The 12861-nt window shown below is 45.0% G+C and overlaps 1 protein-coding gene across 3 annotated transcripts in view; it reads right to left on the bottom strand.

The window, feature by feature from the left end:
* SNTB1 (syntrophin beta 1) overlaps positions 1-11371 on the bottom strand; it is a 242269-nt gene extending 230898 nt beyond the window's left edge. The window contains exons 1-2 of one of the 3 annotated variants that reach the window (XM_036830513.1): positions 11338-11371; positions 10044-10823 (exon numbers count right to left, since the gene is read on the bottom strand). In XM_036830513.1, coding sequence (XP_036686408.1) covers positions 10044-10617 — 574 coding nt within the window. In that variant the 5' untranslated portion in view covers positions 10618-10823; positions 11338-11371. Of the gene's footprint in view, positions 1-10043; positions 10960-10990; positions 11048-11337 lie in introns of those variants that run through there. The other 2 variants (XM_036830512.1, XM_036830514.1) reach the window with 2 other exon arrangements.
* Positions 11372-12861: the final 1490 nt, after the last annotated feature.

The following is a 12861-nucleotide window of genomic DNA, read 5'->3' as shown; positions in this document are numbered from 1 at the left end:
CTAAAAATGAAGTAGAGAACAGAGGACAGTATATGGATATCGCAAGCAAAAAAGAAAAATCATTAGCCTTGATTTTCATTGCAGATGAAGGACATTTCAGATGAAAGTATTTGAAATGCAAGGCCCCAGATAGCCATGTAATTACCTATATTTTAAATTTCACTTTGCTTATGTAATCCTACTTTCAAGTCACCTTTTCTGTGAAGCATTCCTTTCCACTTCATATATCCCTAGTACTTTCAGATATTCCATAAGTTCTGTTACAACATTTACTCCTTTATAATTTATTATTATTATTATTATAGAACCTATTGTAATTTACATAAATGTAGTTTATTACTCTACACCTGTCTCCCCTCTGGGCTGTTCTATTTTAGAACAGGAATTTCATCTCATCCCTCTATAGATTTTTGCTTCAATCTACCAACAAGGTCCCACCTTACAAACATTAAAAGAAAAATCATTTTAATAAATAGTTGTGTAACAATTTTACACCATACCTCATCAATTCAAACTGCCCATTTCTTTTCATATTTTATCATCTCTGAATTGGGGGATAGGCCTTAAAATCTCTGAAGGTGTGGATGGAAACCAAGTTCTTGCAGAGAGTGTTTATAATTTCTCCTATCATTTATAGGGGGCCCTCCCTATCTGACAACACTTTAGATTAGATTATCTGCCTAAGTACTTCTTAAAACTCACACTGACATTGTATATTCAGACCTAAATATTTATTAGAACCAACTTGCAATTCAAAATTATAGGAGATATATTTTTCCTTCCTTCTACCAGTACCAAATTTGAAATGAGTGCCTTTGTTGTCCCTTTTTGTGTGATGGGTTTATTTTTCATTTATTCCTGCATTGAAGGCATAGCCCTTTGGTGTCCCAACTTTATGCAGGTAACCTATGAGACTTCCCATCTTAGACAGTTTTTTCTTTCTTAAGGGTACATAAACAATGATATATCTTCCACTGGATGGTCTCTTGGAGACCATGAAACACAGTACTAAATAACAGAATAAAAAACTAAAGTATATTTCTGACTTAGTCATAATTATATAAATATTTTACATTTTTTGTAAAAGAAACACTTGGGTTTCTTTGGGTTAATAAGATCTCCACATTCCTATAATTACTAGAAAATTTTTTAAAGAGTTTTGAATTTTGCTGTGTAGGTTAAATCCCTACTTGCCAACTGTTCCTTCACAAAACACTCTTCTGCATGTTCCTGCACATCAGCATTTTAAGACACAGTTCACATTTGCCCACTAAAAGCCACAGCACCCTACGCTGTGGTTTGGTTGATGGAAAGCATCTGATGCGACTAAAAATCATCAGTGAAATACACCCTTGTGGGATCATAATTCACCCCTGCAAGGCAAACGAACTCTCCTAAGCCATCACTTACATCATTTGGTTCCCTAACATGGCAAATCCCAAGCTGTCCTTTGTGCCCCCCAAAAGGCTTTATAGAACATATGATTGAACCCTTCATTTAACTTATATGATTGAACCCTCTATCCAAAAATAATACTTAGATAAGCATGAGATCTGACATATTACACAGTTAGTAATTATTTAGTGCAGACTATGTTCCAGGCAATGAGCTAACCACTTTACGTACATAATCACTCTACTCCTTACAATGAACCCACTGATTAAGAAATTGAAGCTTGTAATTAAGTAACTTGCACAAGATCACACAGCGAGAAAGAGGTAGCGTGCAAATTCAAGCCCAGACAAAATAAATCCAAGGCCCACCGTCGGAACCATTGTCTTTTACCACTTTGAAAAAAAACCAAAATTGCGAAAGGAAGAAACAAGAGCAGTTTGAACAGCAATGCAAACAAACTGGACATGTCAACTGCAGTCATCCTCAGCAGCCCGTTAAATTTTAGACAGAGCCTCCCACATTTATGAACATGCTAAGAACAATGCTTCAGTCCACAGGGAGGAGCAGTTTTTAAAAGTACTGAGCTAAGTATGGGTCATCCTTTGAAGTTCCATGACAATCGTTATTAATCATGAACTTTTCCATCTTGTCTATTCTGCGTTGGGAATGGGGCTCACTTGTGCGGGTCTGTTAGGATATTTACTTTGTGGTGCACATTATATATTTTCTCTTAAGTCTCACTCTGCAGGCCAGAGCTAAAGGCAAGCCTTATTATAGATCAAAGCCAGTGAAGTGGGTAATGAGGTTTGGTACGTAAAACACTTGTTATAAACACGGGGGAAAAATTCTGGCTTTTCTTTAACATTAACTGCTTTGAAACGCATCATCTGAAGTAGAATTCTTAGTAGGCCACTAGCTGCCAGAGAATAATTTCCCTTCGCCAAACAGAACACTGGTAGCTTTGGTTAGATGTCTTTCACAAGTGTGGAGCCGTGTGCAGTGAGTTATTTTTATACATACTTCATGGGGTGACGGCTAAAATGCACCACTGAACAAGAAGAACATCCCCTACCCCGGCAGAAAGAAGGAATTGAAGGACCATTCCGATCAGCTTCACTTAAGGAACATGGTCTGAATTCTCAGGCTGATACATAAGCTTAAAAAAGAAACAATTAAAATATCTAAGCAGAGAGTTTTCATCTCCTTGGGTAGAAAGCGTTCTTACTTATTCAGATGTGTAGGTCCCTGTGCCACAGCGGGGCAAAGGCAAAGTGGTTATAAACATAACACGAAAAGGATAATTACATTTTCGGATCACTTTTAAAATCATGCCTGGCTCCTCTTTTGTCAACTGTCTTTCAAGACTGGTCTATGTTAAGTAAGTGCTTCCTAGGTTTATAAAGTGCCTTCTTTATTCCTCTTCTCTACAGGAAAAGGTATAGTTTTCATTATCGGATGCCAAATGTTTATCACCATAGTCCAACAGCAGGAGTGCTGGAGGATGGGAGTCATAAAAAAGGGGTCATTGCTAAATCCCCCAATTTTTTCTCTCCCTCTCTCCCTCCCTTCCTTCCTTCCTTCCATCTGTCCTTCCATTTTTTCCTTTTCTAACACATTTTAACAGCCTGATGTCTGCCAGGTACTATGCTATATATGCTGGGGTCAAAATCACCCTATTTGTCTTACTAATCTCAAGTACTTCACAATCAGCCTCAAATACCCTACCTCCCTAATTACTGTAAGGCTCCCAAAATCAGAGGCCAAGGCTTATTCCTCTGAGACTTCTTTTGGTCCCCACACGATGTCTTGAGTTTGTGTAGTGCGCAGCAGAAGAGCTGACGGGGTGTTAGATAATCTGATTTCCAGCTCTGTCACTGACAGGTAACCTGGGACCAGTCACCTAACCCTCCTGTGCAAAAGGCAGATTGTAACACCTGTCCAAGCATCCACAAAGGGGTGACCTGGTGACAAAATCATAATGTGAGTGAAGCCCCTTTACAAACCTAAGCCTTACTCATGGAGTTGCCCCCAAGTATAATTCAGGGTCAAGTGGCTGTGTCCCAGGGTAGCTGGGTGGAAACAGGGAGCCAGTCATTTCACTAAAGCCTTGCCAACCTCATGCTAGAACCATCGCCCTAGAGAGCGAGCTTCTTGAAACGTGAAACCGAGCGTGACATTTCCCTGCCTAAAACACTTCACCCTCAGAAGGAACTCCAACTCTGTAACAAGGCTTACCAGCCTTGACCCCTGCTCAGTTCTCTGGTCTTTTTCACTCTTGCCCCTCATCAAGGTCTGAAGGTCACATTCTACCCGCTCAGCCACACTGAGCTAGAGCTGACGGCCAAGCTCTTTTTTAGGCTGCCCTGAGGCATCTGCCTTCCCTAGCCCTGGAGGGGCTCCGCTGCCCTTCCCGGGGGAGACCACAGCATCCCATAAAACCCCGGATGTTGCCCTTTTCACTCCATCCTGTAGTTGCCTGCATGGAGCTGATCCGGTGCTGATCTGTGTCTGTCACGCAAATGTTGCTTCTTGAGGGCAATCCCCTAGTGGCGTGTGGCACATAGAAGACACTGAATAAATAACTCATTAGAGGCATAAATAAATGAATGAATGAAGAACTCCTTTGCAATGAGACAGGAAGTGATTCTTTACTGTGTTTCAGTGTATTCATGAAGTCCTACCTGGGAACTCTGCACCATTATGACTTCAGCAAACCAGATGTGGTAGCAGAAAAATTATCCCTCCCCACCACCCACCCCCGAAAAGAAGATGCCTAGTCTCCAGATCCTGTGAATATGTTACCTTACATGGCAAAGGGGAATTAGGGTGGCTAAACATTAACTTTAAATGGGGAGATTATCCTGGATTATCTGGATGTGACCAATGTAATCACAAGGGGCCTTTAAAATGCAAGAAGGAGGTATAATAGAGGTTGGAGTGATGAGAGGTGAGAAGGACTCAAACTGCTACCCCAGGCTTAATGGAAGGGAGCCATGAGCCAAGGCATGAGAGTGGTCTCTAGAAGCTTCTGGAAAAGAGCCTCCAGAAAGGAATGCAGCCCTGCAGATACGTTGATTCTGGCTCAGTGAGATCTGCATCAGGCTTCTGACTTTAACAGACTGTAAGATAGTAAATTTGTGTTTTAATTTACCAGGGTTTCTAGTTATTTGTTACAGACACAGTAGAAAACGAATATTTCAAACAAGAAAGTAGAAGAAAGACCTCATAAAGACAAATCATTCCACCTCTTGGAGCTTCACTTTCCTAATCAACAAGTTGAGGATAAGCATTCCTAATCCGCTTATTTTATACAGCTATTCATGAGGATCAAAAGCTTTAAGGCTTGTGCTTAAATCTCAGCCTCAGCATTTATTCACTGTGTTTCTTTGGCAAGTGGCTTAATTGATCTGTGCCTCAGTTTTCTCATCTGTAAAACAGACATACTGATAGCATCAGGTTATTGTGAGATTCCACTGATTTAGTCCACGTAAAGTGCTAAGAACAGCATCTGGTACAAGGTAAATATTATATAAGTGTTAGCTACTATCACACATGTAAAAAGAGTTTGCAAAAGGTTAGGCATTATAAAGTGGTAAAGTAGAATTAGCATTCTTACAGAACACTGGTTCTTAAGAGGTTGGTTCTTGCCCTTCCCCAATAGCAGTTCATAAATTTATGGAGGCATTTCAGAGGTCAAGGTGGGTCGTGCTGGCATATGACTAGCATTTAGTGATAGCCGTCAGGGATCCAAGACACCTTGCAACATCTGAGCCAGTCCTTCACAGTGCAAGATTTTTCCAGATCCCAAGTGATACTACATACCCCTACCCATCTTCATTTGTAGCTATGCATCGATGGTAATTTTACATACAAGTCCTAGCATCTACCTCCTTCTTGTACCATGCAGTTATCTATTGAAACATATTTTTTATAATTCACTTCATTTCTCCATTTTTTAATGTTAACAATAATAAAATAATAGGGCATTATTTTGATTTTAAATTTAAATTAGAGTTAGGTTATATTTATGAAATTCATTTCATGATAATAAAAGGGGTGTTAGAAAGATTTGTTAATAAAAGTGTGTTGGGTCTGAATTTATAAGATATGAAGTGAAATAAGGTTTAGAGATGGCTTACCCAGCTTTCTAGCTTTCCAATGAAGAAAATTAAGGTCCAAAGAAATAAAGTATATTGCAAAAAGTGTAATTATTAGTTAAAAGATAACTCAAGTTTCAAGATTCTAATTCCAGGGTTCTTGGGTATTCTTTAAGAATCTGTACATCCTAAATAAATTAATATTCTTTAAACTTCAAATTCTCATCCAATCCTGAGATTGTATGCCAGCAAAATCACTGCCCTTCCCTTGCACCCTGCCATCTCCCTGCTCCATAGTCCCTACTTCCACCACTGGAGAAAGTGATTATGAAAGTGACATTTTAGATGATCTCAACAGACAAGCATTCCTGGGAGCAGTACTGAGGGAGGAACTTTGGCGGAGAAGGTTAATGCCAACAACTGTCTCTGACTTTCTCCTTTGCAGTTTCTATTTTTTCTAGTCCAGTTCCATAAGTGACCTTTGTACCCAAGGATAATTCTGTCCACCCCTCACCTCCACTTCCGGAACATTCTGCACTCCTTGATCTTAACAAAGTTCTGAAGAAACTAATTTTATTGTCGCTTCAGTTACAAAAAGGTTGATATAGTCCAAATTATGATTTTACTATTAATATAAGGGCAAAAAACTCTTCCCCCATCCCCCCTTCTATACCCAAAGCTGCCAAAGACGTTTATGCAGGTATGCCCTGCCCATCTCCAGAGGGTGCACCCCTGGAGTTATGAGGCTCAATATCTGCATGGCTGAATGCAGGATCCCTGTTCCCAACTCCCTAAAATGGGAAATGAGTTCACAGTGTGAAGATTTCTGATCTTAACTTTGATGCACATTTGGTTTAACACTGACTTAACTGGCATAGTTTATTCACTCTTTAAGTTTGAATTGCAATTTAGTCTCTTTGCCCGCCATGTGTTCAATGATGGAGGCTCGGTCACATTGTAAATTTGGGCCATATGGCAGCAGCTCCCTCTTGATAGCCAGACACTTGGTGATTAGGGCTTTGAGACTCAATCCTCTTTCCTGTCTCTCCCTTTTGAGTGGTCCACGCAATTGCTGTTTCCTGCTCAAGGCTGTCCCAAGCAGGTCAGCACATTCGAGGAGTGGGGAAGAACATCTTGAGCCCAATAACTGATGAAGCTTCAACTGATTCAGGCACGCAGTTGAAGGAGAAGCTCAGAGTATCAATTTCACCTCGAGGTTTTAAGTATGAGCTTTTAAGTCTGATAGACCTGGATGCCTTCTAGCTCTGGTAGTTTATGCAAATAACCTGTAAACTTTAAACTTGTAAAGTCTGTAGACTTTAGTTTCCCATCATTAAAATGACCAACAGTAGCACTAACCTCATGGAGTTACCAGAAGTGTACACGAACAAATGTAAGTAAAACCTGGCACATATTAAGTACTCAAGAGATGTTAGCTGTTGCTGTGATTCTCTTTTCCCAGAGCAAAGGTCTCCTAACGTTACAGTTCTATAGTACAAAAACAACAACAACAAAAAAAAGAATAAAAATTTGAAAATATAAACTCTAGTAAATGAATAGGAAAGGTGTGTCCCTTAGAAGGGGCAATTTCATCTTCATGTGAATTGTAAAAATAATCACAGCAGGCATTTGATACATTCCGCCCCGCCCCCCCCTCCCCCGGCCTTTTAAAATTCTCAGAGTGCTCCTCCATACAGCAGCCCAGTAAGTAAGCATTTCTTTATTCTCATTTTTCAGAAAACACTGAGGCTCAGGGAGGTTACCATCCTTCTGTGGCAGAATCTAAGACTAGAATGCTGGCATTGAAATTTGCTGGGCGGGGTTTCATTTCACAGGATGTACCATTAGTAGAGGCAGTCAGTCTCCACTAGGGGGCGCATGTCACGTAATGGGGGTCATATTAGCTGCGGTTGAGGGATGAAACTAGTCTCCAACCGCTCCCTCAAAAATCAAACAAACCAAAAAAAGCAATCTAAATAGAAAGGAGTGTCTTTGCCATATAAATATATCTTTAATACATCTCCCTTAGCCCTCTGGTCCAACTAGATTACATCAGCAAAGACTTTCCTATGTAGAAATTCTGAAATCAAGATGGCATTTCAGTGCAGTAGCAAGTAGATAGGTGATTTTATTTTATTAAATTTTTTTAAAGATTTTTTTTTTTGATGTGGACCATTTTTAGTCTTTATTGAATTTGTTACAATATTGCTTCTGTTTTATGTTTTGGTTTTTTGGCTGTGAGGCACGTGGAATCTTAGCTCCTGGACCAGGGATTGAACCTGCACCCCCTGCATTGGAAGGCGAAGTCTTAATCACTGGACTGCCAGGGAAGTCCCAATAGGTGATTTTAAACAGCCCTTCCCCTGGTTCTGAAAAGTCCCTTCAGCTGGGAATCCCTGTACTAGGCCAAGCTACAAAAGAGAGGTTGTGCGCTATTTGATTTGATGATACATGATCATTCCCACCTCATTTCGGACCAACACTCTCAGAAGAAGAGACACTGTTTTGGGGGGGAGAGGGTTTCTTGCTCATCTTAATAGCAGTCAATTTCTGAAAACTCAGGCTTGGAATAAGACTGCTGCCCAAAGCCCAGGTGGGTCGTGTCTAGGAAGCCCATAGGTCTGCCCCTAGAGGTCCTGCCTAGAACACACAACAATCCGTTGTAAGAATGTTACCTTCAGAGATTTTTACAAAGCTAACTTTTCAGTTGCTGCACCAATAAAGTCAGACAACTGCTTGACTTTTTTTTTTTTGTCTAAGTTTATTTTAAACTGTAGCGAGTCACATTTTCTTCCTCTTTTGGGGTGAGAGAGTTTTTTTTGTTTTGTTTTGTTTTTTTACTTCTTTGATAAATCACTAGCCATTAAAGTGAAACTGAGAAGAAAAGAAGAGAGATAATGAAGGGCAGTGCTTGAAATAGAAGTGACCTTTGTGTCCCCTGATATTTTGCAGTAAATATTACAAGCCAAGCAGGTGTCCAGCCGTTTATAGTCCAAACTACATTTGCTCCAAATTCCACCTGCCCCTTGTCACACAAGCCGACACACACTTGAATCAAGAAAACTTTTTTTGTTTACTCATGTTAACCATAAAGCCAAAGCAAATAGCCTTCCATTTTCTGGATCCTGGGTAGCAATTAAATATGAAGACATCACAAATCCTCTAGACAAATAAGGGGAGGGGGGGGCAACGTGTATTCTAGGCCAGGAGGTGGGCCATGTACCAGAGCGTTGCATCAGCTGTTACAGGGAACAGTTGGTTTCCCAACTTCGAACTTTCTGGGTTTCACACACCAGCACCACAACTGATGAGCAGGAAATTGACTTAAGTTCTTAATTTAGGACTTAAATCAACCACCTGGTTTACAAGGTCTCAGTTGAAACATTGTTTCAATGGCCATGGGTTCATTTATTCGTTGACTCAAGCATGTCACGGAGCTCAGGTGATGACCCGTAACTAAATCAAAGACCCCAGATAACTCCATCTACAGCGGGGAAAAGCTGGATAAATAGATATTTCCATACATTAGTGCTGAAAGAGCTATGTACAAAGCAAGCTAAGGGGCAGAGTGGCAGACATCAAGTGCAAAATGCAGCTGTAGCGGGAAAGGAGAATGCGTTATCCCCTTACCACTGCCCTTCTGTCCCACGTAACGCCCCACAGTCACAAAAGGGCACAACACGGTGCTACCTATTCTGCTCACATTCGGTACCTAGGAGAATGGGGACATAAGATCTCACGAGAGTAGTTTCTAAGACACCTCGCACGCAGGGGAAACTGTTTGCAAATGCAAAGTTGTTTCCACATCACTCCGGGGGGATGGAGGGGAAACACCGGGGGAAGATGCTGGCAGAAACAACACTTCACCAGCCCTCCACCGGAGCAACCCGGAATCCAGACGGACCGGCCAAACACCTGGCAGCAGAAGTGAACTTTTGCATAAAGCTGCACCTCACTTCCCAGCCCTGGGCACAGCTCCCGAGCCAGAAGTCCAGTTTCCAATTTGAAAGGAGGGAAGTCGGGAAGGGTGGTGGGAGTTCTAGCATTCACACGTTGCCACCCCTCTCTGGCCCCTTGGAGATTCAATCCTTTTTTTAGCTGGGCTGCCCAGGCTCCTGAGAAGAAAATTGTGCCAAAGCAAAAAACTGTCAGAGTTGCGATTACTCAGCGAGCTCGCTTCGGAACGCGGGCGCGTACCCTTCATTGCCAGTTTCACTCCCAGCCCCTACACTACACAAGGATTTTGCGCGGATAAAAAATGAGACAACATCACTACGCCTCCGACCCGGTGCTCGGCACAGAGTAGGCGCTCAAGAAACCCTGCTCGCCTAGCCTTTTCCTACACCCCTGACGGGTCAACGCCTGGGACGACCCTAGAGCGGGAACAAGTTGCCCCCAGGTGGGTAAAAGTTGTCAAAACTCCGCCAGCTGCGCGCTGCGGCCCCCTGGTGGGTGACAGCACGCAGGTGGGTGTGAGCATGCGACTGCGGGGTGGGGGGGGGGAGCGTGCGCTGCGCATCCCGAGCGGCCCGCCCGGCGTTAACCCCTCACCTTCCAGCAGCACTTCCTTGCCAGCGCGCTTCAGCGCCTGCACCGCCTCGTCGTGGGTGGCGTCCCGCAGGTCGGCCCCGTTTACGGACAGGATGGCGTCCCCTACGTACAGGGCTTGAGTTTGGTCTGCCGCCAACCCCTTGAAGATCTTGCTGATGAGGATGGGCATCTTGTTCTCCTTGCCCCCCTTGATGCTGATACCCAGCCCGCCCAGCTCCTGCTTCAGCACCTTCACGCCGCGCTTCTGGTTCGAGATGGACTCGGGCACCTGCTCGGGCAGGTCGGTGAAGGCGGTGCGGACCCCGGCGGGCGAGTCCGGGGGCTGCGCGCCGCCCGCGCCCGGGTGCCCCGCGCCGGCGCCCCTGCAGAACGAGCCATTGGTGGCGGTCCCGATGCCGTTGTACGCCGCAGCGCCCTCCTCGCAGCTCAGAACCAGGGCGTCCTCGCTCAAGTTCACCAGAACTTTGTGCCAGCGATCCCGCACCAAAACTTCCAGCAGCCCGCTCCGCTGCGCTCGGCCGCCTCCCCCGCCGGCCGGCCCGGCCGCCGCTGCCGCCGCCGCTGCTACCGCCATCTTTCCGGCATTCTTAAAATGCCATGTGATTGCAAAAGGGGGGAAAAGTAGGGAAGGGTTGCGGGGGGAGCGAGGAGAGCGCGCCCCGCAGGTTGGAGGCGGGACGCGGGACTCCACTCCGGGACTTCGCCAAAGCGCCCTGCGCGAGTTGGCAACCGCGGTCCGGCCGGTTCCCCCTGGCCTGATCCTGGGCCGGGTGGAGCAACCTAAAAGAAGAAGGAGAGACAGAAACAGGAAAGGGGGAAAAAAACAGCTGCCAGTTGCAAAACCCCAAACCGAGGGGAAGCCGCCTAACGGCTAAGCGCCGGGGAGGGTCGGTAGGGGGAGCCGCTCCCAGGGAAGGGCGGGGACCCAGCGCCCGGCGGCCGCTCACCTGTTCCAGCCGCCGCAGCCTCGACGTTCACACGCCGCGCGCCCGCTCGACCCTCCCCTCCCCGCCTCCCTCCTCCGAGCGCACGTCGCCGCAGGGAGAGCTTCCCGCTCCACCACGCCCCGGGCGTGTCTTCTCCACTCGCCCTTCTCCGCGGGCGCCCACACCGCACCTTGGCGTGGTCTGTAAGTCCTGCGTTGGTCCCCTCCCTGGACGCTCCCAACCCCCCTCCCCTTTCACACCCTCTGTTGAATCGCCTCTCAGTCCTAACCCCCAGGGGTGTCTAGATTCAAATCTCCCCCCTCTGGCTTCCTCAAACCAAGTCTCGGCTTCTCCTGCTGAGTTCTTACCTGTCTCTCCTTTCCGCAGGGACTCTCAGGTAGACTCAGGCAGAGGCCTTGGGTTCCCTGAGAGTCACGAGGGAAGGCTGTCCCAAGAACCCAAAATGAAACGTCAGCAGCATAACCCGAGTGCGGGAAACTTCTTTTTAAATGCAGGACATCTTTATGCCGGGTCTCTGGAGACGTGTCTTTGCTGGCTGGGGTTTTCAGCAGGTCGCTGCCTGCCCTAGACCCCAGGGACAGATGTTCTTCCAGTTCTAGCACATTATATGCTCTCTGCTTCTGACCTATCTTTTTTTTCCCCCCAATGCCACCCAAATGCTTCCTGTGACATTCTCTTTCTTCCCAAGATCCAATATAGAAAGTCCACCATTTAAGAACTCAGTTGCAATGGACTGTATCTCAAAAGTTCCTTTATGAGTGACTTATGTGGAGCTCAAGCTGCATTTTTCCTGGGAAATGATATTATAATCATTGGTTACCTTCCCAGGCCAATGCGGAAATGCCAACATAACCCATGTCTTAGATGAACCTCCCAGAACCCTCCTGGTCCTTGAACCTCTCAAGTTCTCCCCGACCCTAAGCAGGTCTCATGGAACTCTGGAAGTGTTTCACACTTCTCCTTTCCCTCCTTTTCCCTCCTCTCTCTGCCCTCTCTCCAAAAACCAAAACAAAATTCACAAATCTGAGAATTCCTAAAGGTAAACCCAACCCAGCAAGGTGTCAGGAGGAAAGAAATCTATTGAACACATTCCCACTGGTGTGTATTATCACTGAAAGTTCTCTAACCCTTCCAGAATGACTCACACTTTTAATTGAGAATGTTTAAAAACCCAGACCAATCCCCAAAGATCGGGTGGTTGGTATTCCAGATAGGTCCCAGAATGAAATGGAAACATTTGGGGTTTTTTGTGTTTTTTTTTTTTTTTTTTGAGGAAAAGAAGTCACTGCAGGTAGGTCAAGGGGAATGCTTAGATTTATACTTCTGCTTGCAGCATCCTTATTTCTCAAATTTCTAACCCACCAGTGTTCCAAAAGCTGTTTATTCTTTCATGTAAAGGTACCCACGGCCAGGACAGCACAGGCGGCACCACCGTTGGGTGGGAAAACCGTCTGGGGCTGCCCTCTGCTTTAGAGGCTGAGGACTCACATGCATCACTCTTCAGGAGCCTGAGTGCTGCCAAATGCACTGAGGTGGAGATAGGCACCAGGACGCCAGTGTGATGATTTAGAAATCAAAACAGATCGCCCGTGGGCTGAAATCCTCCATTCACATCACACCTGTATCTTGCCTCTGTGGTCAAGCGATGTCAGAGACCCAGGCATAACTAGAAGTAATGTATCAATTTGCCATAAGAAATTGCAAGCTCTGAGATGGGAATTTCTCAGAATCTCTGTGATAAGCACATTTTTTCCGGGTAAGCAACCCTACATGGGAAGGAGTAGGTTGTTTGTTGAAAGCGGCATCGGAAGGAGCAGAGCAAATATTCAATATCATTAGGCCTGAGGCATGCATGTCAACCAGAGGTGCCT

Source organism: Balaenoptera musculus, chromosome 17 (genome assembly GCF_009873245.2).
Source record: "Balaenoptera musculus isolate JJ_BM4_2016_0621 chromosome 17, mBalMus1.pri.v3, whole genome shotgun sequence".
NCBI lineage: Eukaryota > Metazoa > Chordata > Mammalia > Artiodactyla > Balaenopteridae > Balaenoptera > Balaenoptera musculus.
The sequence above is the reverse complement of the archived record's forward strand: the minus strand, read 5'-3'. Positions and strand labels throughout refer to the sequence as shown.